Source organism: Sminthopsis crassicaudata, chromosome 5 (genome assembly GCF_048593235.1).
Source record: "Sminthopsis crassicaudata isolate SCR6 chromosome 5, ASM4859323v1, whole genome shotgun sequence".
NCBI lineage: Eukaryota > Metazoa > Chordata > Mammalia > Dasyuromorphia > Dasyuridae > Sminthopsis > Sminthopsis crassicaudata.
In genome coordinates, this window is record NC_133621.1 from 242633111 (window position 1) to 242657006 (window position 23896).

The following is a 23896-nucleotide window of genomic DNA, read 5'->3' on the forward strand; positions in this document are numbered from 1 at the left end:
AGAGGAAAATTCGGAACAGAAGGGAATGCAAGGGATAATGTTGTAAAAAATTACCCATGCTTATGTACTGTCAAAAAAAAAAAGTTATAATTATAAAATTAATTTTAAAAAAAAGTTGTCTTACCTTTAATGTCACAGCTCTTGCTTTGGGATTATAAAGAGATGGTCCTGCTGAAACATAACTAGTTGTCTCAATTTCAATGGGAAAATGCTTCTCACATTTCTCATCACTGTCCAGTGCTTTTGGCCATTCAGTACAGAAATCTGGGAATTTTAAAGTTTATTTCAAATATGGCTATGTAGAGAATATAGAGACCTCTTCAGACTCCAACAGTGTTCGTTTATCAAATTGCAAAAATAATAGGAAGTTGGTTTATAAAATATATTTTCACATTTTCACATTACCTTTTTGAAGCTCATATTAAGCTTGTCATCCAATGAGATAATGGATGTAAAATGTTTTGCAGACCTTAAAGTACTTCAAAAATGTGACTGATGATGATGATGAAATGAGAAAGCCAAAGCAGTTGATATATCCCCATTTAACAAAGAAAAAAATGAAATTTAGAAATATTCAGTGATTACTCAAAATTATACAAGTTGTTAATGGCAGAACTCTGACTAGAACCCAGTTCTCCTGGCTTCTAGTTCTATGTTCTTTCAGCTAAAGAATTTATTCTTCAAGATTCCTCATTCTCTGTTCATGATCTTCCCTCATTTTTTTGTCATTCCTAGTCTTACCCCTCCTTTTCTCTCCACCACTCAGTCCATTACAATCTAATACATAGTCAAATTAAGGAAACAGACTGTGAAGGCATTTAGGGATAAAAAAAATTTTTTATATATATATTATAGTGAAAGTAGCATATAAGTATTATTTTACATTGCTTAGTTAACCCTCCAGAGGTTTAAAGCATAAAGAGCCTCAGGCACCTCCCTTTAATAATTTCCTTATCTCTCAAAGCTGAAATTCCAGCTACATGCCATATCTTCCCTTCAGAAAGGGTGTAACTTTGGAAAGAGTATATTTATTCTCTGTCCCTTTTTTTGTGTTACTTTGGCCTACAGCCTAAATTATTGATCACAAGCACTGAGAAGTCAGAATCCAATAGGAAAGCCTATCCTAGACAAAGAGTGGGAATGGGAATACTAGGATGAACCTGCCTCTCTGAAATTCTGCTTTGTTCTTCTATCTTTGCTCTGAATGCATATACTAAGCATGTCCAACAGGTGGTTCCCTCTAGTCCTTCCACTTTGTTGTAAATTCAACCTACATTTTTTAAAACCACCCTTGAATTCAATTTCTCAAAAAAGATATTCACAAATTTGCTCCTCTGTATAACCCATCTACTTACTAAACCTAGAACTCCTTGTCTCCTTGGAAGGTTCAAAATAGTTCATTCTTGTGGTTTCACTTAGCCAAAATATTAACATCTTGTTCTTTGACATCTATTTCTTCAATTTGTCCTACTTTAAATTCTATTTGACAATATTACTCTATAAATATGTTTTTTTGCCTTTTTACATATGGAATCTCTATGTCAACTAAACTAAACTATTCTAATTCTTTTTATTCCTCATAAGGTCTAGAACTGAACATTACAGTAAACATTACAGTTAATAATAATAGTATTTATGTAGACTTTAAAGTTTATAAAATACTTTATAGATTTACATACTCAATTGATCCTCACAACAATCCTGAAATAGATGCTATTATTATCCCCATTTTACAGGTGAGCAAACTAAGGTCGAGAGATGTTATATGACTTGTCCAGGGTCACACAGCAAGCTAAGTAGGCAGGATTTTAATTCAGGTCTTCGACTCTCAGTCTCTATGATAAAATAAATTCAATAAATACAAGAAAAAGACTACTAAGAAGCATGGGGAAAATAATATAAAATTTTTTAAAAAGGAGAAATTTAACAGAAATATTAAAACAAGTTAGAAGTTTTATAATATATTACAGTTATGAAATTTTTTATTTTTTGTACTGTTTACACAAACTTTAAATAATCACTCACCTTTTAGAGCTTCACAATGCTTTTTAATTGCCACAGGAGTCAAATGCAAGAAATTGGGGATCTGAAATGAATCCACATTTAAGAAAATAAGTTAATAAAATATCTTAAGAAGATTTTAAAAAAATAAAGCATACTCCTTCAATGAACTTTCTGATAACTACAACAGCAGCAGCAACTTCTCTCCTTTAAGTTGCTCTTTTGTTAGGGGTAGGTCATTCAACCAGTTCAGAATCTACCTAATATTCCTAATCTAGCCCACAAAATTATGGGGAGAAACTTTATCAAATACTTTGCAGAAATTCAGTTATCCTATGTCTACAGCATTCCTATTACTGACTAGCCTGGTAACCCTGGCCAAAAAGGAAAGATGGTAAAGACAGTGTAGCTTTTTGCTTTCTTTAAGCAGAAATTATTCTATTAAATCATAGCATCACAAGCATTCTGAAGCATTTAGAAGATACCATGTGATGCAAAGAAGCTCATCTGTGACCAATGACTCAATTTCTCACAATGACAATACTCTAGCATAAGACTCATGGAGCCATTTTTAAACAAAAATATCCATCTTATTGCCCAAATTATTTTTGGTTATTTGTAAAATTCAAAGCAATTCTCAAACATAAAACAAAACGTGTCACCTAAGGAATCTTGAAAGAATGTACTTTGAGGACAATTTCAAAAGAAACATCTAAAAATTGTTTTCATTCACAGTAGCATCACTTGATATGGATAGCTACACAATGTGACAACTTTCATGAGAAATAAGATAGATCCTGGTATGATGTTGTTGTTGTTGTTGTTTTTTTAATAATAAATAAATGAATGAATGAATAAAAAACAACAACCAAAAAAAACAAAAATCTTTTATATTGAGGCCACATCTTTTTTCACTATTTATAATTGTTTATTATTATTGTGTCTATCTTGTACCTTACTTCAAACTAACTCCTTCTGTATTGGAGGATAGGGACTGAACCTGTGACTTAAATGATCACTCCCTCAACCAATTCAAGTTACCAGCTTCTCTTCGGTTAAAATCAATTAGAGCTTTTTCTAAAAAATTAAGAAGTAAAATTGGTTACCTAGGGTGACATATCAATATGTATATTGACATATAAGAAGGCAAAGCAGGAACTTGGGTTTCTGAGATCATTTTTCTCTCTATTATGCCATACTACTTCTTATTATTCATACTCTACTACATATATATGTATGCAAAAAATATTATCAAATTCGCTTATTATCAGAAGCATTTATAATTTCTTAACTTGAATGTAATTTTCTTAGATTCCTTCAAATATTCCCTTTAAAAACACAGCTCATTTCCAGCATTCTCTTTCAGTCAACTTTTTTTCTAAGAGTCAAAAAGAATCTCTTTTAATAATACTAACAATAACTCACATTTGCATAGTGCATTAAGTTTTGTCATTGTCGCGCTGTGAGGTATATAGTCCAAGTACCATTATATCCACTTTATAAATGGCTAAGAGAAGCTAGATGACTTTCTCAAGATCACATAGGTATGAAGTATCTAAAGTAGAATTCAATTTCAGCCCTCTCAGCTCCAAGGAAAATGTTCTATGCAGGGCTGATTTAGTGGAATAACAGAAATAAGACTACTTAGTCATTTGTAATATAAGAAGAAATGCTCTCCAATATAAATCACCTTAGTAGCCCTATTTTCTTTACAAAAATAAAAAAATCCTATAGCTCATATCATTAAATTAAAAATCTGCCCACAAATTATAGTTTTCTATTAATCAAATTATTAATGTATAACTTTATGATGTTTCAGGAATGCAGAAGTTGAGACTTGCTTGTCTCATCAATTTTCTACTGTCTTTTTAGAGAGGTAAAAAGCAAGAACTGACCAAGGAGTAGAATTTTCATAATCTTTTCTCTGGCAAAACTTCTAATTTATACATATTTTACTTTCCTAGTCCCATGGCCAAAACAACAAAGCTAAATAGTTAGCAACTTCACTTACTGAATATATTTCCTTTGGCCCTGCCTCCCTAAGAAAATTATGAACATATTACATAATTACATGAGCACATATTAAAATTAAATGTGTGGATATTATACCTTAATTCAAGTTACTACATTCAAATGAAAACCATTTTCTCTTTCTTTTCTTTAACCAATAGAACTGAAATTCATTTTACCTTTAAAAGTTCTAGATTTCCATCCTTGGCCATAGGTACTCCTTTTTCCACTGGATAGCCCATTCGAATAGGAAGAGGCACTGCTGAAGGTTTAAATGGTGCTGCAGCAGGATAAACACTCATCCAGTCCTGATCCACTGTCATCTTTGTTGTCCTAGGATTTAGAACCTAAAGAATAAACATTTAAAAATATTAAAAAAAAATAAATAAAAGAATATTTAAACAAGAATATTTTTGTGCATGTCCAAATTTTTTCTTTAAAAACCATTTTAAAAGCAACAAAGTAAAGCAAAATATATGCAGTAGAGAGGAGCAACTTGTGTTTTAGTTTTAAGAATTTCATGGAATAAGAGGTATCATTTTATCCTTTTTTAAACCAATTTTTCAGAATTTATCTATCTAAGAAAGAATATTTCACTAAAGTACCATTTTTACTGACTCCTTAAACCCTAAGTAAAGGAACTTTCACTCACTTCCTTCCTAAAAATTATTCCTCTCTATTCATGAATTCACACTATGAAAACACATTTTGCATTTGGGTTGTTACATTTCCCTTTACTTGAGGCAAGGAGAACAACCATTGAAATAACTATGTATCAACATATAAGTAAACATTTAAATCTCCCAAAATTATACTTAAAAATTTATGGCAAACATTACTTTTACTGCTTACCTGTTTTTTGGACTTTCCAGATGTTTTCCCTGTTTTATTGCTTTCTGTTTTAACTACAAAGCAAAATAAAGAGTTTTTAAAATTAATTTTGCCATGTAGTTTAACTTTAAACTCATAATGGTAACTTAAATTACTTAATATTTAAAATTAAAGGTTGGTAGAAACCAGCAAAGAACGGAGAACAGAAAGAAGCAATGCAGACAACTCCTCCCTAAATACTTACAAGGAAAATGGCTTTTATTGCCACGAGTTTTTATTCTATCACGGGGACATAAGACTGTTGACATAAATATATATGAAAGCATAACATGTGTTTGGATAAATCTAAACTATTCCTTGGCAATAAAACACATCTTTTTAACACCAAAATAAATAAATAAATACCTACAAGAAGAACTTTAGAGTGTCAAGACAAAATATAATTGTGAAACCAAGGAAAAAAAATCACAAGTTAATTTTCTAAGATCAGCCAGAGAGACAAATAGAAGTCTGAGGGCAGTAGGGACAGGACCTAGCCCGGAAAAGCCTACCAGTGCTAAGACTCAATTGGTAAGAAGCTGGACCAAGTTTGATGAGGCAGGAAGAGTTGCCAACTGTCAGCTCTGTGGCTTGTACCCCAGAGATGGGTCACACATCCAATGTGTACCAAGGGGAAGCTACACTTTTACATGATAGGTCTGAGAGTGTGGGTAATAGGAAAAGAAATGAAGAAAGAAGCTATGTGATTTCAACCTCAGGACATATCAAATTAATCAAGTTACTAGAATCAAAAATGAAAAAAGAATTCACAACAAACAAAAACTCAAGGAAACCATTAGAAATTACTTTATCCTTAACTTAAAACTAAAACTCAAAGGAAACGAGTTAATACTTTAAAAAATACAAAATGTCCAAATAAGACAAAAATCAGAGAATTTAAATAATCTAATCTCAGAAAGAAACTAAGCAAAACAAAAGCATAGGCAAAAAAGGAAACAAAATTATTGCTTTTTGCAGATATCATTAAAGAATACTAGACAATTAAAAATTAATTCAAGTAATTAATAACCTCAGCAAAGTTTCAGAATATAAAATAAATCTATATTAACTTTCAGTATTTACTAACAGCAGAAAAATTAAATGAGAAATCTCATTTAAAATAACAACAAAATTTATAAAATACCTGGTAGTCTACCTATCAAGGAACGTTAAGATTACAACTATAAGATATACAGAAATAAAGACAGACCAAAATAATTAGGGAAATAAAAACTGATGAGAGTAGAGATGAACCAATATAATGATAATATAACACAAATAAATTCAATATCATACCAATATAACTACCAAAGCATTGCTTTATAGAAAGAGAAAAAAAAATAACAAAACTACAAAACTGACTGGAAGGAACAAAAGGTCTAAAAAGAGATTAACACACAGAAGAAAGGGCCTTACTAGAAGCATGTTTCAAACTAAACAACAAATTATTAAAATAATTGATAAAATGGAGGTCATTAAATGGAACAGATTAGGTAATAAAACCTACAGAAGCAAAAAAGTAAGTAAGTATTGAGTAGTAATAACAAGCAAGTTGAAAGACTCCAACTACCCCAAACAGGCAGAAACATGAGCCCAGGGTGGGGTGGGGGGGAGAGCGGAGAAACCCCCCCCCCCCCGCCCCGCCCCGGCACAGAGCTGGCCACTAAGAGATCGGATTGGCCGGAGTCAGGGAGCCAGATGCCCATGGCTAGGCCGGGAGGACAGGATAACTGGCAGAGGTCCGGAGGATGAGCTCCGGGTCAGGAGGACCGAGGGACCACCCGAAGGCTGAGGTGGACGAGGTGGGGCCTCCTGAGTGGCAGGGTGAGAGAGGGCTTCACGGAGATGGGCAGGTCTCCACTGCAGGGAAGCCGGGGGTCTCGGATACCCTGAGGGGCGCTGCTGGTCAGGAAGCTCACCTCGGAGCACGTGGGCCAGGCTCTCCCTAGTTGTCCCAAGGCCCTGGGTTTGGGACCAGACCAAGGCCACTGCACTGGGTCATTCCACAATGCCTGTCTGGAAGGGTTGAGGGTGTTGGGCTTCCTCCGGACTGGCCCCACCCCTCAGAGGACCCGCCCCAGGGGCAAAAACCATAGGGAAAGTCAGAAAGCAATAAGACAGAAACTAGGGGTAGAGCAATATTTTGCACTATGTGCCAAAATGAAGCTTTGAATGGATACATAACTAGGACATAGAGGCTGACATCATAAACAAAATAGATAAGTAATGAATAATTATCTTTTAGATCTAATAGTTCATGACCAAATATGGAAGGGAAATGGCCAATTTTGATTACATAACCTCAAAATCCCCAAACAAAACAATGCAGCTAAAATTTGAAGGGAAACAGGTTAACTGGGAAGAAATTTTTGCAGCAAGTTTTTAATGGGAAGGGATTCAGTTCAAATATGCATAAGGTACTGATTCAGATCTTTAAGAAAAGGCCATCCTCCAATTAATAAAGGATATAAATAGGTTGCTTTCTAAGGAAGAAATCCAATCTATCAATACTCACCTGAAAAAAAAAAAATGCTACAAGTTATTAATAGAGAAATACAAATTAAAGTAATCTCAGGTTCTACTTCTGCCCCACCAGATTGGCAAAGCTAACAAAAAAAGGAAAACAACAAATGTTAAAGGGGCTGTTGTGCAAACAGATGCATTGTTTGTGAAGCTGTGAAATGGTTCAGACATTCTAGAAAGTAATTTAGAATTGCTACTACCCAAAAGCTACTAACCTGTGTGTATCCTTTGACAAAGCCATATTATAACTTGGCCTTTAATCTAATACCTAAGAAAGAGCAAAAGAATAAAAATATTTCCTGCACATCTTTTGTGAGATTAAAGAATTGGAAATTAAAGAAGTAGCCATCAAATGATGGCAAGCTATGATCCACAGAATCAACAGAGTCAGACACAACTGAATGAACATCAAATTATACTATATGAATATAATAAAAACTCTTTTGCTTTAAGAAAAGAATGAAATCCATACCAAATGTTTCCTATGTGCAAAGCACTGGGAATAAAGAGAAATATAGGCAGTTCTTGCTCTCAAGAAATTTACATTTTAATGAATGAGGCAATACCTATAGAAGGTTTCAGCTGCAAATCAGACAGAAAAGCCCCATGATCCTTAGGGCAAAGTAGATGTTGATTTTTTAAAAAACATTATTTCCATGGAAAATATAAATTTCTGTTATTGAACTATTGTACTTTCTTTTTTGGACCTTTAATGGATATAGCTACAGCACCTATAGAAGCAGTCTTGGCTGAACTTCCATAAGACTTGCTTCCCAGCTTGATGGCTGTGGGTACTGGATTGAAAATAATATTTTTTTTCAGTCCAGGGTTCTGGAACATTTCCATTCATGTCTAATGAGATGGTAGTCAAGGTGGTGGTAGTAGTATGACTTGCCTGGCACATGCTGCTTCCTGTTTCTTCCTCAGGGTGCCTTCATTGGAAACTGGTAGAATGGTTTCCTCCTTTTCCACAGGAGTTGCTTCCCTCAGTGACAGATAAGAGGTCTAAGGCAAGTGGTGGGGGAGGAGAGGAAGGGCGGAAGTGCTGCCACTCCCAGGGTTCCTGTACTCCTGTAAGCTGGGGGAAGCGAAGGGGGAAGGGGAGATGAGGAAGATGGGCCTTTTCTCCATAATAATTTCTTCCTTCAGTGATGGCTGTGGGGGCCTGGCTGGTGGGCATTGATATCCCCAAGGTTCTGGAGTTCAGATTCCTGGGACTATCTCCTTCCAAATCTATGGGAAGATGAAGATGAAGATCTAGCACACTTCCTCCTTTCAGCTGCTCTGATTCTTCAGCTGGGCTGGCTTGCCTAATGTCAAAATAACAATTGGGTGGCAAGTTGATGAAGATGTGTGATCCTTTCCCTATATGACGGCCACGAGTCCTAGGATAGAGGCAAGACTAGTGAGTGGTATGCAGGGAAAAGAACAATTATTCCCAAGGCCCTGTGACAATTTGTTTGTTGATGACAACTGGTGAGCAATTGTTGCTGGTGGTAATGATGGATGTGGGTCCCCTTTTGCATAATGATTTCTTCCCTCATTGATGGAGATGGAAGTTAAGCTGGAAGCAGGTCTAGCAATCTGAGGGACAATCCTATTACGAAGACTTTTGATTTCAGAATTTAGTGCTGTCTCCTTCAGGATTTGAAGATGATGCTCCACCTTACCTGGCATATGCTACCCTAATCTTTCTCTAAGAGAAGAAGTTGGGGAAGAAGTGTATAACTGATACAGAGTAAAGTGAACAAAACCAGGAGAACAATTTACCCAATAACAACATTTTAAAACAAATGATCAATATAGTGATTAACCAGGATTCTAAAAAACTAATGATGAAACATGCTATCCACTCCCTGACACAGAGGTGGTGAATTCAGGGTACAGAATGAAACAGATATATTTTGGGCAGGGCTATTATTGACATATGTTTTGTCTGACAATTAATATTTTTCTTTTTTAATTTGTTTTCCCAAGGGAGAGGGAATAGTTTTCTCTTTAAGAGCAAAAATCTTTTAAGAGCAATAAATCTAGTGAGAGAAAAGTCAAAAGAAAGTAGGAAATGTTCTGATGTTCATAAAGATTATACATTTAGAGTTGGAAGGAATAAGAGAAGTTATTTTTTATGGATAAGAAAACTAAGGACCAAAGAGGTACACACAGATAGCATCAGATTCATAGTAGTGTCAGTGGGTTTATATCCTAATTCCTGACACCAAACCCAGAGGTCTTTTAGTAATTAAATGCCACAAAATTATACTACAGATAAATAAGAAAGAATGGACTTGTATTAAGTAAGTGCAATATTCTAATCCTTCTTCCATGTATATTATTTCCTTAAAGAAACATATCTTTTGAAATTTGATGGACTTCAGGGACTGTTGAAGATGTTACCAGCACTTCCTGATCACCTGACTACAAAACAATCAAGGACACTGAGATAGGGAACAAAGAAGAACAGGCACAGGAACCTCACTCAGGTGAATGAATTCCAGATGTCCTCAAGACTAATCCTGGTTAAACATTCTTCTCCTATCCTGGGTAAGTAAATTTCCTTTTGATAACTGTTGAATAACCTATGATTATCTTATTTTATCTCAATATGAAATCTTTCTTACCAAAGGACTGGTCTGAGTCAGGTTCAACCCAGAACAAATGGCTTAATTTGTAGGACTGGTACAGAATGAAGTAGGGGATGGGCAGTGCAAAAGGTCAGCCCACACATGATGGTTCTGGTAATGTCTCTAGAGATGCTGATGGCCCTTGTCCCATCCCTAGAAGAATGGAGAGTAAATTGTCTATGGCTACTGAACAAGCAGAGTCTGATGTGAATGTGTTAAGAAAGGTACCTTGTGGAACTGTGAATATATCCAGCCATTCTGGAGAGCAATTTGGAATTATGCTCAAAAAGTTATCAAACTTTGCATCACCTTTGACCCAGCAGTGTTACTACTGGGCTTATATCCCAAAGAGATCTTAAAGAAGGGAAAGGGACCTGTATGTGCAAGAATACTTGTGGCAGCCCTCTTTGTGGTGGCCAGAAACTGGAAACTGAGTGGATGCCCATCAATTGGAGAATAGCTGAATAAATTGTAATATATGAATATTATGGAATATTATTGTTCTGTAAGAAATGACCAGCAGGATGATTTCAGAAAGGCCTGGAGAGACTTACATGAACTGATGCTGAATGAAATGAGCAGGACAGGAGATCATTATATACTTCAACAACAATACTATATGATGATCAATTCTGATGGATGTGGCCCTCTTCAACAACGGTTAAGTCTTTCAGACTCACTAGCTACATTGGCCTGTCAGCCTGGTAATTTAAGACCCTTCACTCATCTTACCTACAAAACAGCCAAGAGACTGGATTTTTTGGGTTACTGAAAGGGACTTTCAAACTCTTAGAAAAGGAATATTATAGAGACTTCCGGCCAAGATGGCGGCGTGGAGGCAGACAGCTGCTTGAGCTCCTCGTTTTCTCTAAGAACTTACTTCATGACAAGCCTCAGACTTAATGGTTGACCCAGAAATCCACAAATAATCACCAAGAGAAGACATCCTTGAAAGTCGCCAGAAAAGGTCTGTGTTTGCTCGGGGAAGGGTCAATCAGACTGGGCGCAGACTGAGGGCAGGCAAGTCAGAGCGAGACAGACAGCTCACACAGCTCAGACCAGAGGGGGAGGGGTGTGATCTCTGCCGTTTCTGCAAAAAGACTTTTTCCTCACTGTGGATATTCCGTCTTGGCAGAAAGCTAGGATCAGTGGAGAGGGTGTAAACACCGGAGGGGAAGATTAAAACCCCTGAAAGCTGTTGTCTCTCAGAACCCGGCCACCCCCAACCCCCACCTGGACTGACTCGGCGCTTTCTCAGAGCCTCAGAGTGCAGACTCAGCCCAGTCATCGCTGTCCTGTTAGTGGCTCTCTGCTGCCCTACACCCAGTCTGTAGAGAAAGCCCATTAATACCAGCCAGCCCCATCCCCCGCAAAACAGACCAATTGTTTCTCTTGTCAATTTGTTTTCTTTGATTCCTACTCTGACAAAATGAACAAAAAATTCAAAAGGGCTCTAACCATTGACAGCTTTTGTATGGAGAGAGAGCAGCCTTCAAACACTGAGGAGACTAAAAACAGACTGTCCCCAGAGGAATCCCCTAAGGGGGATATGATCTGCTCCTCAATACAAAAGAATCTCTTAGAGGAAATCAAAAAGGCTCTCACAAGAGAGCTAGAAGAGAAATGGGAAAAGGAAAGGGAAGCTTGGCAAGAGAGCCTGGAGAAGTCATCCCATGCATTTAAAGACAGAGTGGATAAAGAAATCAAATCATTGAGAAACAAGATTAGTGAGCTGGAAAAGGTAAACAACTCCAAGGAAAACAGGATTAGTGAGTTGGAAAAAGAAATCAGCTCTCTAAAAAATAAAATGGATAAAATGGAAAAAAATTCCATAGAAGATAAAAACTCAATTGGACAATTACAAAGAGATATAAAAAAAGTGAGTGAAGAAAATACATCATTGAAAATTAGACTCGAACAAGTAGAAATGAATGACTCAAGGAGAAACCAAGAGGTAGTCAATCAAAACCAGAGAAATAAAACAATTGAAAGACCTTACTAGAAAGACAACAGACCTGGAAACCAGATCCAGGAGAGACAATTTGAGAATAATCGGACTCCCTGAAAAATGTGAGATAAAAAAAAGCTTGGACATCATTTTCGAGGAAATTATCAAAGAGAACTGCCCAGACATTCTGGAAACAGAGGGTAAAATAGACATTGAAAAAATTCATCGATCACCTACTGAAAGGGACCCTAAAATCAAAACGCCAAGAAATATAGTGGCCAAGTTCAAGAACCATCAGACAAAGGAAAAGATATTGGAAGCTGCTAGAAAAAACCAATTCAGATATAGAGGATCCACAATAAGGATAACACAGGATCTAGCAGCATCCACATTAAAAGAACGCAGGGCCTGGAACATGATATTCCGAAAGGCTAAGGAACTTGGTATGCAGCCACTTACCCAGCAAGAATGAGCATCATTTTCCAGGGAAGAAGATGGACGGACATTTAACAAAATAAATGAATTCCATCTATTTTGATGAAAAAACCAGACCTACATAAAATGTTTGATTTTCAAATACAGAACTCAAGAGATTTCTAAAAAGGTAAAAAGAAATCTTGAGAACTATACTTCTGCCAAAAAAATATGTAAAGAACATATGCACAATTTGTCTTAGAAACTAGAGGTGGAAAGGAAATTATATCATAAAAAAGTGTAAAGTGGTGGTACTACATCTCATGAAGAGGCAAAGATAACCTATTATATCTGAGAGAAAGAAAGGAGATGAACATAGTGTGTATCAATAGACATAATCGATTTATGGTGAAACTTCTTCTACTTCATTGAAAAGTGAAAGGGAAGGAGTAAGCTAAGGGGAAGGGAATACAGAAATTGTGAGGAAAAGGGGTAAAATAAGGAGAGGAACTTTAAGGTGGGGGAGGGATCCTAAAAAGGGAGGGCTGTGAAAAGCAAGTGGTGTTCACAAGTTTAATACTGGGTAGGGGGGTAAGAAGGAAGGAAAGGGGAAAAGCATAAGCAGGGGTTAATAGGATGGCAAGCAATATAGAATTGGTCCTTCTAACCATAAATGTGAATGGGGCAAACTGCCTCATAAAGAGGAAGTAGTTAGCAGACTGGATTAAAAGTCAGAATCCTACTATATGTTGTTTACAGGAAACACACCTGAAACAGGGTGAGACATTCAAACTAAAAGTACAAGGGTGGAGCAGAATCTATTATGCTTCAGGCAAAACCAAAAAAGCAGGAGTAGCCATCCACATCTCAGATCAAGCAAAAACAAAAATTGATCTAATTAAAAGAGATAAGGAAGGGCATTATATCTTGCTAAAGGGTAGCATAGATAATGAAGCAGTATCAATATTAAACATATATGCACCAAGTGGTGCAGCATCTAAATTCCTAAAAGAGAAATTAAGAGAGCTGCAAGAGGAAATAGATAGCAAAACTATAATAGTGGGAGATCTCAACCTTGCACTCTCAGAATTAGATAAATCAAACCACAAAATAAATAAGAAAGAGAAGTCAAAGAGGTAAATAGAATACTAGAAAAGTTTGATATGATAGATCTTTGGCGAAAGCTAAATGGAGACAGAAAGGAGTATACTTTCTTCTCAGCAGTTCATGGAACCTATATAAAAATTGATCATATACTAGGGCATAAAAACCTCAAAATCAAATGCAGTAAGGCAGAAATAGTAAATGCATCCTTTTTAGACCACAATGCAATCAAAATTACATTTAATAAAAAGCCAGGGGAAAATAGACCAAAAAATAATTGGAAATTAAATAATCTTATACTAAAGAATGATTGGGTAAAACAGCAAATCACAGACATAATTAATAACTTCACCCAAGAAAATGACAATAATGAGACATCATACCAAAATGTGTGGGATACAGCCAAAGCAGTAATAAGGGGAAGTTTTATATCTCTACAGGCCTACTTGCATAAAATAGAGAAAGAGAGGGCCAACGAATTGGGCTTACAACTAAAATTGCTAGAAAAGGAACAAATTAAAAACCCCCAAACACAAAACTTGAAATTCAAAAAATAAAAGGTGAGATTAATAAAATTGAAAGTAAAAAAACTATTGAATTAATTAATAAAACTAAGAGTTGGTTCTATGAAAAAACCAACAAAATAGACAAACCCTTAGTAAACCTGATTAAAAAAAGGAAAGAGAAAAAGCAAATTGATAGTCTTGAAAATGAAAAGGGTGAACTCACCACTAATGAAGAGGAAATTAGAACAATAGTTAGGAGCTACTTTGCTCAACTTTATGCTGATAAATTTGATAACTTAAATGAAATGGAAGAATACCTTCAGAAATATAGCTTACCCAGATTAACAGAGGAAGAAGTAAGTAGTCTAAATAGTCCCATCTCAGAAAAAGAAATAGACCAAGCTATTAACCAACTTCCTAAGAAAAAGTCCCCAGGACCAGATGGATTTACAGGTGATTTCTACCAAACATTTAAAGAACAACTAACTCCAATGCTATGTAAACTATTTGAAAAAATAGGGATTGAAGGAGTCCTACCAAATTCCTTCTATGACACAGACATGGTACTGATACCTAAACAAAAATAAAGTCAGATTTAAATAATTGGAAAGATATTCAGTCCTCTTGGATAGGCCGAGCGAATATAATTAAGATGACAATACTCCCTAAACTAATCTATTTATTTAGTGCTATACCAATCAGACTTCCAAGAAACTATTTTAATAACCTAGAAAAAATAACAACAGAATTCATATGGAACAACAAAAGGTCGAGAATTTCAAGGGAAGTAATGAAAAAAAAAATTAAGTGAAGGTGGTCTAGCTGTACCTGATCTAGAACTGTATTATAAAGTAACAGTCACCAAAACCATTTGGTATTGGCTAAGAAATAGACTAGTTGATCAGTGGCATAGGTTAGGTTCACAGGGCAAGATAGTGAATAAAAATAGCAATCTAGTGTTTGACAAACCCAAAGATCCCAAATTTTGGGATAAGAATTTATTATTTGACAAAAACTGCTGGGAAAACTGGAAATTAGTATGGCAGAAACTAGGCATGGACCCACATTTAACACCACATACTAAGATTAGATCAAAATGGGTCCAAGATTTAGGCATCAAGAACGAAATCATAAATAAATTGGAGGAACATGGGATGGTTTACCTCTCAGACTTGTGGAGGAGGAAGGAGTTTGTGTCCAAGGGAGAACTAGAGACCATTATTGATCACAAAATAGAAAATTTTGATTACATCAAATTAAAAAGTTTCTGCACAAACAAAACTAATGCAAACAAGATTAGAAGGCAAGTAACAAATTGGGAAAACATTTTTACAGTTAAAGGTTCTGATAAAGGCCTCATCTCCAAAATATACAGAGAATTGATTTTATGTATAAGAAATCAAGCCATTCTCCAATTGATAAATGGTCAAAGGATATGAACAGACAATTTTCAGATGATGAAATTAAAACTATTTCCACTCATATGAAAGAGTGTTCCAAATCACTATTGATCAGAGAAATGCAAATTAAGACAACTCTGAGATATCATTACACACCTGTCAGATTGGCTAAGATGACAGGAACAAATAACAGTGAATGTTGGAGGGGCTGTGGGAAAACTGGGACACTGATGCATTGTTGGTGGAGTTGTGAAAGAATCCAACCATTCTGGAGAGCAATCTGGAATTATGCCCAAAAATTTATTAAAATGTGCATACCCTTTGACCCAGCCATACTACTACTGGGTTTATATCCCAAAGAAATACTAAAGAAGGGAAAGGGACCTGTATGTGCCAAAATGTTTGTGGCAGCCTTTTTCATAGTGGCTAGAAGCTGGAAGATGAATGGATGCCCATCAATTGGAGAATAATTGGGTAAATTATGGTATATGAATGTTATGGAATATTATTGTTCTGTAAGAAATGACCAACAGGAGAAATACAGAGAGGCTTGGAGAGACTTACATCAACTGATGCTAAGTGAAACAAGCAGAACCAGAAGATCATTATACACTTCAACAATGATACTGTATGAGGATGTATGCTGATGGAAGTGGATATCTTCAACATAGAGAAGAGCTAATCCAATTCCAATTGATCAATGATGGACAGAATCAGCTACATCCAGAAAAGGAACAGTGTAAACTGTTATTTTTACCTTCTGAATCCAATTCTTCCTGTGCAACAAGAAATTCGGTTCTACACACATATATTGTATCTAGAATATATTGTAATATATTTAGCATGTATAAGACTGCCTGCCATCTGGGGGAAGGGGGTTGGGGGAGCAAGGGAAAAAATCTGAACAGAAGTAAGTGCAAGGGATAATGTTGTAAAAAATTACCCATGCATATGTACTGTCAAAAAAAAAAAAAAAGGTTATAATTATAAAATAAAAATAAAATTTAAAAAAGAAAAGAAAAGAAAAGGAATATTATAATTAGGAAAAACAGAAAAAGGAATCTTTCTATTTCCCAATGGAAAAGGCAAACAGAGAAAGAGAAATACTCTCCAGGACTTAGTGATTTTGAATTACTGTTATCACCTAAGTTCTCAATATAGAGAATATGGAAAGAAGGCCTCTTTCAACTTTAAAGGAGGGAGTATTTGAGTGGGCAAAGAACTGCTTGGTTATGAATAGTTTTTCTAAAAATGTTATAAACACTAAAAAATAAAAGTTAACCAAACTGAACAGTGGTATGTGGGACCCCAATTTGCAAGAACGCAAATTAAGGTAGAGCCCTAGAATTTCAAAGTTGTCTAATAATTGTGCTAAAAGAAGAAACTGTTTATTTTTATGTAGTTTAGAAATGTGTTGAGTTGTATCCAACCTTTTGTGACCTCTATTAGGTTTTTTTTTTGTTTGTTTTTTTTGACAAAGATACAGGAGTGGTTGCCATTTTCTTCTCCAGTTCATTTTACAGATGAGAAAATTGAGGTAAATATAACTCTTGATATCTAAGGCCATTTGAACTTGGGAAGATTACTCTTCCTGACAATATATTCACTGTGCTAGCGAGCTGCCTGGCTCAGAGAACAAACAGAATTTTGTCACATGGTCTTTGTTGTGATTCTTTAGGGTAGATCATTTAAGACTCCTGAAAGCACAATGGACATTCTGGAATTAGAGAAATGGACAAATGTTGCTTTAACTTGCATTTGTCTATTTATTAGTGATATGGCTGTTGATAGTTTGGATTTCTTCTTTACAAAATAACCTCATGTAATGGATGTCCATCAGTTGGAGAATGGTTGGGTAAATTATGGTATATGAAGGTTATGGAATATTATTGTTCTGTAAGAAATGACCAGCAGGAGGAATACAGAGAGGCCTGGAGAGACTTACATCAACTGATGCTGAGTGAAATGAGCAGAACCAGAAGATCACTGTACACTTCAACAACAATACTGTATGAGGATGTATTCTGATGGAAGTGGAAATCTTCAACATAAAGAAAAGCCAACTCACTTCCAGTTGATCAATGATGGACAGAGGTAGCTACACCCAGAGAAGAAACACTGGGAAGTGAATGTAAATTGTTAGCACTAATATCTGTCTGCCCAGGTTGCATGTACCTTCGGAATCTAATGTTTATTGTGCAACAAGAAAATGATATTCACACACATGTATTTTATCTAGACTATATTGTAACACATGTAAAATGTATGGGATTGCCTGTCATCGGGGGGAGGGAATAGAGGGAGGGGGGGATAATTTGGAAAAATTAATACAAGGGATAATATTATAAAAAATTAAAAAAAAAATAACCTCATCTTAAAGGAGGGAAAGGGACTCACATATACAAAGATGTTTGTGGCAATCCTTTTCGTAGTGGCAAGAAATTGGAAACTGAGTGGATGCCCATCAGTTGGAGAATGGCTGAATATTATGGTATATGAATGTAATAGAATATTATTGTTCTATAAGAAATGATCAGCAGGATGATTTGAAAGGCCTGGAGAGATTTACATGAACTGATGCTAAGTGAAATAAGCAGAACCAAGAGATCATTGTATATAGCAACAACAAGATTATATGACGATCAATTCTGATGACCATGATTCTTTCCAACAATGAGATGATTGAGGCCAGTTTCAATGATCTTGTGATGAAGAGAGCCATCTGCACCCCGAGAGAAGATTGTGGGAACTGAGTGTGGATCACAACATAACATTCTCACTTTTTTTGTTGTAGTTCATTTGCATTTTGTTTTCTTATTCATTTTCTTTCCTTTTTGATCTGATTTTTCTTGTGCAGCAAGATAATTGTATAAATATGTTTACATATATTGGACTTAACATAGTGTCTAGGAGAGGAGGTGGGGAAAAGGAGGGGAAATTTTGGAACACAAGACTATGCAAGGGTCAATGTTGAAAAATTATCCATGCATATGGTTTTCTTGGGGAAAAAAAGAGGATAATAATCAAGAACCTCAGAGAATAAGGATGTTATTAATATCAAAATATTTTATCAATTCTACTGCCAACTCTTCCTCTATTTGGCAAGCTTAAATGTTATCTTTTTCTGTTATTTTATTATTATTGTTATTTTATTATTATTATTTCAATTATTTAATTATTATAATATTGTTATTATTTATTTTATATTATTATAATTATTTAATTATTATCATGATATTGTTATTATTATTACTATTATTTTATTCACTTGACTTTTGTATCAAGAAGACATTTAAATGTCTGTTTCTTAATAAACCTTTCTAATACAAATTCCTTTATAAAAAGAAAATAACCTCTCCATATCCTTTAATCATTTATCAACTGAAGAATGGCTTTTATTCTTAAGGTTTTGAATCAGTTCCTTATTTATTCATAACACTGAGAGGATTTCCTATACAGAAGTTCTGAGAGCACTAAAAATTACACATTTAAACAATCATGGGTGGTTTATAATCTGCAAACTTTTAGAGAAACATCCACATCACTGAAATTGCAAATTCATGTATTTTAGTAACTCCAAGGATAGTCTATGTATTGGTTGCTTAAACACATTTTGACTGAAAAAAAAAAAAAATCAAATTCTGCCAAAAATTAAAATTAAAATTAAAAAATTAAATATCTGTTTATAGAAGGCCAGATGCACCATCCCACAGACACTAGGACTAGAGGTGATTACACTAACAAGCCCCTTAGAACCAGGAGAACATTGTACACAGTAACAAGAAGTGAAGGATTTGGCTCTTCTCAATAATATGGTGATTCAAGTCAATTCCAATAGGCTTGGGATGGAAAATCCTAATCACATCCAGAAAGAGAATTATAGAGATTAATTATAGATTAGTATTTTCACCTTCCCCCCCCCCTTTTTGGTCTTATTTTTCTTGTACAATATGATAAATATGTTTATCTTGGGAAGAGAGGAGGTAAAAGAGGGAAAGAGAAAAATTTAAAACACAAAGCTTTACAGAAATGAATGTTGAAAATTATCTTTACATGTACTTGGAAAAAATAAAATATTGAAAACACCCTACTAACAAGCTCCTATAATTTTTTTTTCTTTTTTTTTAATGAGCAAGCAAAGAAAGAGCCCAATCACAGAAAGTTATTATGAGAATAGAGGAAAAAGGCATTCATCTTCAGAGAAGGATACTAAAACAAAAAAAGCCTCTTCTAACCAAAAAAGTAACTTCAAGTGGTTATCTGCTCAAAAAAGAATTCAGAGAACTCAAAAAAAAAAAAAAAAGACTTATAAAAAATCAAATGAGAAATAGAGGATAAATTTAAAAAAAACAATCAAAGAAAAACAAGATTATGAAGAGAAAGTCAATCAACTGGAAAAAGAAATCTAGAATCTTAAGGAAGAAAATGATTCTTTGAAAACTAGAATTGGGCAAGGGGAAAACACCAAAGATATGAGACTAACAAAAAAATAAAAGAAAATATTAAGAATGAAAAAAATAGAAGAGAATGTGAGATCTCATAAGAAAAACACCTCATCTAGAATAGATAAAAAGAAAATTAAAGAAAATTAAAGAACAAAATAAATTAAAGAAAATTGTCCTGAAGTGTTAGAACAAGAAAGTAGAAAACTTAGTGGAATATCATAGCCAAATTCCAAAACCCACAAGTCAAAGAGAAAATATTACAAGCAACAAGAAAAAAAGAATTCAAATACGGCAGAACCACAGTTAAAATCACACAAAACTACTAGCAATTACATTAAAAGAACGCAGGTTGAAGGGCAAAAGAATTGGGGTTGCATATGAAAATACCATACCCAGCAAAATAAGTTTAATCCTGAATGAAAAAAAAAAAAAAAAAAAAAGGATATGCTAGACTTGGAGAATTCTGTTGCAAAAAAACCTAAACAACAGAAAATTTGACATATAAGACTAAGAAAAATGTAAGATAAACATCAAAAACTAATTACAAGGGATTCAATAAGAACAAACTTTTTATGCTTTATACAAGGAAATGCAAACAATGTCTAAGCAGTAAATGAGCAGTTCTAAGGATTGGGGTAGAGCTGAATATGATGTGATTCTAAAAAGCAAAACTTGTGTTAGAAAAGATAAAGAGTAGTTATATTATATGAAAGTAGTGTAAGAGAAATAAATGACATAGGAGTTGGATGGGGCAGGAAGGCAGGATTAGTTTTGGAACCCTACACTCATTGGGAATGGGTTAAAGAACAAAAGATAGCCAGACAGTTATATCTAGAAGGGTGTAAGTTTCCTAAATTCAGAAAGAAGCAGGAGGGTAAGAGGATTGGGATGGGGGAGAGGATAAAGAAAGGATTTTTAAAGGGAACTCTATTCACATCAGATATAGGTTAAAGAGAATAATATAAACATTTGGAAGGAAATAAAAGTTTTAAGAATTTATAAAGAAATGAGGGTAAGGGAATTGGATGGGAGGGGAAAGTATAGAAGGGTAGGCAGATTAATGGGAATGAGATAAGGTGATTAAAAGTAATGAGATAAAGAGAAAGGGGAAAGATGAGGGGAGAGGACAAGGGAGAGATCCTTGGAGGAAGAGTGGGAAGGCAAAGAAACAGGTAGGTAGGGAGGTAAAGCAAAAGAAATAGAAGGAATGGGAAGTAGGAGAAACACACAAACATAATAATAAAGATCAGGTGTAAAATGTATAGGTCAAAAAAAGCAAGGATAGCTAATTGCTGGTCTGAAAGTATATTTGTTCTATGACACAATTAATAGTTTAGACTATTTAAAGTAACTAGACAATATAAAGTTGGAATATCACTGTAGTGTAGGAAAATGTGAGTTAGTAAATTTAGAAGAATATGAAAAGACTTGAACTTATATAGGAAGATAATATCTAGCTTTGGAGAAACAGGACAAATAAGCATAATATAGTATATGAATACACATGTGCATGTGTCTATAAATAAGTATGTATATATGTGTATACATGTATATACAGTCAGTACCTTGGTATTTCTCATTAATTAGACCTAGAAAGCAAGACAAGAGGCAAAAACTACAATTAGAGAGCAAATTTTTCCTATAAGGAGTACAGATCCAGGCTTCAGCCTAACCATTCCTTCCCACCCAGTTCCCCAAAGGGATAAGTGGTGCTTCTAGTTGTGGAGAGCCAAGAAAAACCAGCCCAACCCAGCCAAGCTCCTTCCTTCTTGACCCAAATCTGAGATTTCTGAGAGAAATCGCTATATTCTTCCCCCTACCCTAACTGTCCAAGTTTACCTTGGAGTGAGGGGGGGGATCTGGATATGAAGGCAGAAACTATGGGCCTAACAGGTTCTCCTGCCTGTTTGAGCTCAGGGTTGTCGGGAATCCTAGGTCGTCTGTTGCCATAGCCTCCACCTGGCCTCCCACTACCGGCTGCTGCTGCTGCTTCTCTTCAGTGACCTTTCCAGTATTGATGTTTTGGAAGTTCGGAAACTACATGCTGCAGTGGCAGGACTGCCCAGCAACCTGCCAGCTGACTTGCACAATCTAAGCATCATGGACTATAACCAGATAATCCTGATCATTACTACCTTAGTTGGGGAGTTTGCGCTGAGAGCAAATAGCAGGGGCATCAAGAGCTAGGCAGTATGTGTGGCCAACCTCACACCTCTATTACTAAAACAAGACAACATACTGTGACAAGTGCTGAGCAAGGGTCGAGTGTCAAAGGATTTTTTTTCTTGTCAAAATGCTTAATTCTACAAGTTTCGAGGCAGACAAGGGCCAAAGTATATGTATGTATCTATTTATCTATCTCCAAGCTTAATTGTAGCTTTCTTGGGGGGAGGGAGGGAATGAAACCAGGAAAAGGGAAAAAAAGAATAAAGTAAAAAGTGCACAGCAGAGAGCAAAAGAAAACTTAGAAGGAAGCAAAGATGAACAGCTCTGAATACAAAGTATAAATGTGTAGTATTAATTGTACAGGCTTTCTTGAAATTGAAATTTATTATTTTATATTTTGAATTCTCTTGTATTTTGTACACATGGTAAAGTGTTTTTTTCTATTTTGTATTTATGTCGTATGTAAGTATAAATAATTGTACGAAATGTTTACATACATGAACAAAAGGCAATAAAAACAGAGCAAGTTGGGTGTTTTTTTTTTTGGCAGACAGAATTAGTCAATTTCCATATTCAATTAACCCTAATCCTACCAAGTTCAGCTCATCTAGTAGGAAAGACTGTCATTTGCAAGGGGTCTTGTTCTTATTTGGATGCAAAGAGGATCTAAAGGGCTTGGAAAAATCCTATTACTCTATCTCTTGACTCTTTTCTCTTACTGTGTTCTCGCTACTGACCTTTTCTTTCTTTAATTCCCAATTAAAATCTTGTATTTTACGGGAAGTCTTCCTCATGTCCTCTTACTTTTAGTATCTTCCCTCTATTAATTACTTCCTACTTATTCTCTGAATAGCTTGCTCTGTACACATTTGTATGTTGTCTCCCCCATAGAATTACAAATTTCTTTGAGGGCAGGGACTTTAGATTATTTAAATAACTTCACCAAAGTGCCTGGCACATAGTAGGAACTTAATAAATGATAGCAAAAATGAATAATTTATTTCAACTGCAAATAAGAAAGCATTTCAATTAACTAACTCAAAGGGGAAAAGGCTGCCTCCAGAAATGATAGGACCAAAGGTTTAGACTCTCGGGAGTCATTTAGTGCAATTCCTTGATTTTTTTTTATAGTCAAAGCTAAAAGTCACAGTCCTCTCTAACTTTGGGACTACCCTCCTGCGACAGTCTCCAATTTGTTATGCAAATACCTCGTTTGTACAAAGTGGTCTGCACGTTGTCTCTCTTACTCGATTGTAAGCTTCTGAGGGCAGGGGCGACCCAAGTGCAAGGTGCGGAATTGTGGCTTAATAAGTGTTATTGGACACAAGGTTTCACACAGTGAGCCACAGCTCCGCAGGACCCTCGCTACGCTGCGGGTGGGCCCGAGTCAACTTCCAGCTTCCGACCCCAAGCCTTGCACAAATCCCGTCCCCTCTGTCCTATGCTAGCTCAAGGTAGACAGCGTCGATCTGGGGGTGAAGAGAGTCAAAGTCTAAAAAGAAACGGAGTGGGGAGGACTAAACTCACGCATGTTCGGAACTTGCGAGTCAGCTTGCGAGTCTCTGGCCGCAGACAAAACGGTAGCAAAAGTGCGCAGAGCCCGGGTCCGGGGCCATCCAGCATGCCGGAGAAGGCTTACGAGCGCCGCCATAGTTTCTTCCTAGAGCCGGGGACGGCAAGCCGCGAAGGACAAACATAGTATCAACGCGAAGGAGGTGGAGATTGCGTTTAACTTCGTTTCCACACACAGCGTATTAGCTGTGTGTCAGCCTGTGGAAACATGGGAGAGGAGGGCTTAAAAAGAGACAAGCCTAAATGCTAGCATGAGTACCATCAATTTCATCATCGATCGCATTTATTTAATGCCTAAATAGGTACACAATGCTGA

The 23896-nt window shown here is 35.6% G+C and overlaps 1 protein-coding gene across 1 annotated transcript in view; it reads right to left on the reverse strand.

Annotated features, from left to right (window-relative positions):
- The window catches only part of MRPS35 (mitochondrial ribosomal protein S35), a 63408-nt gene extending 39716 nt beyond the window's left edge, over positions 1-23692 (reverse strand). The window contains 5 exon segments of the mRNA XM_074270670.1: positions 125-264; positions 2026-2086; positions 4191-4358; positions 4864-4916; positions 23536-23692. Coding sequence (XP_074126771.1) covers positions 125-264; positions 2026-2086; positions 4191-4358; positions 4864-4916; positions 23536-23659 — 546 coding nt within the window. The 5' untranslated portion in view covers positions 23660-23692.
- Between the last annotated feature and the right edge of the window lie 204 nt (positions 23693-23896).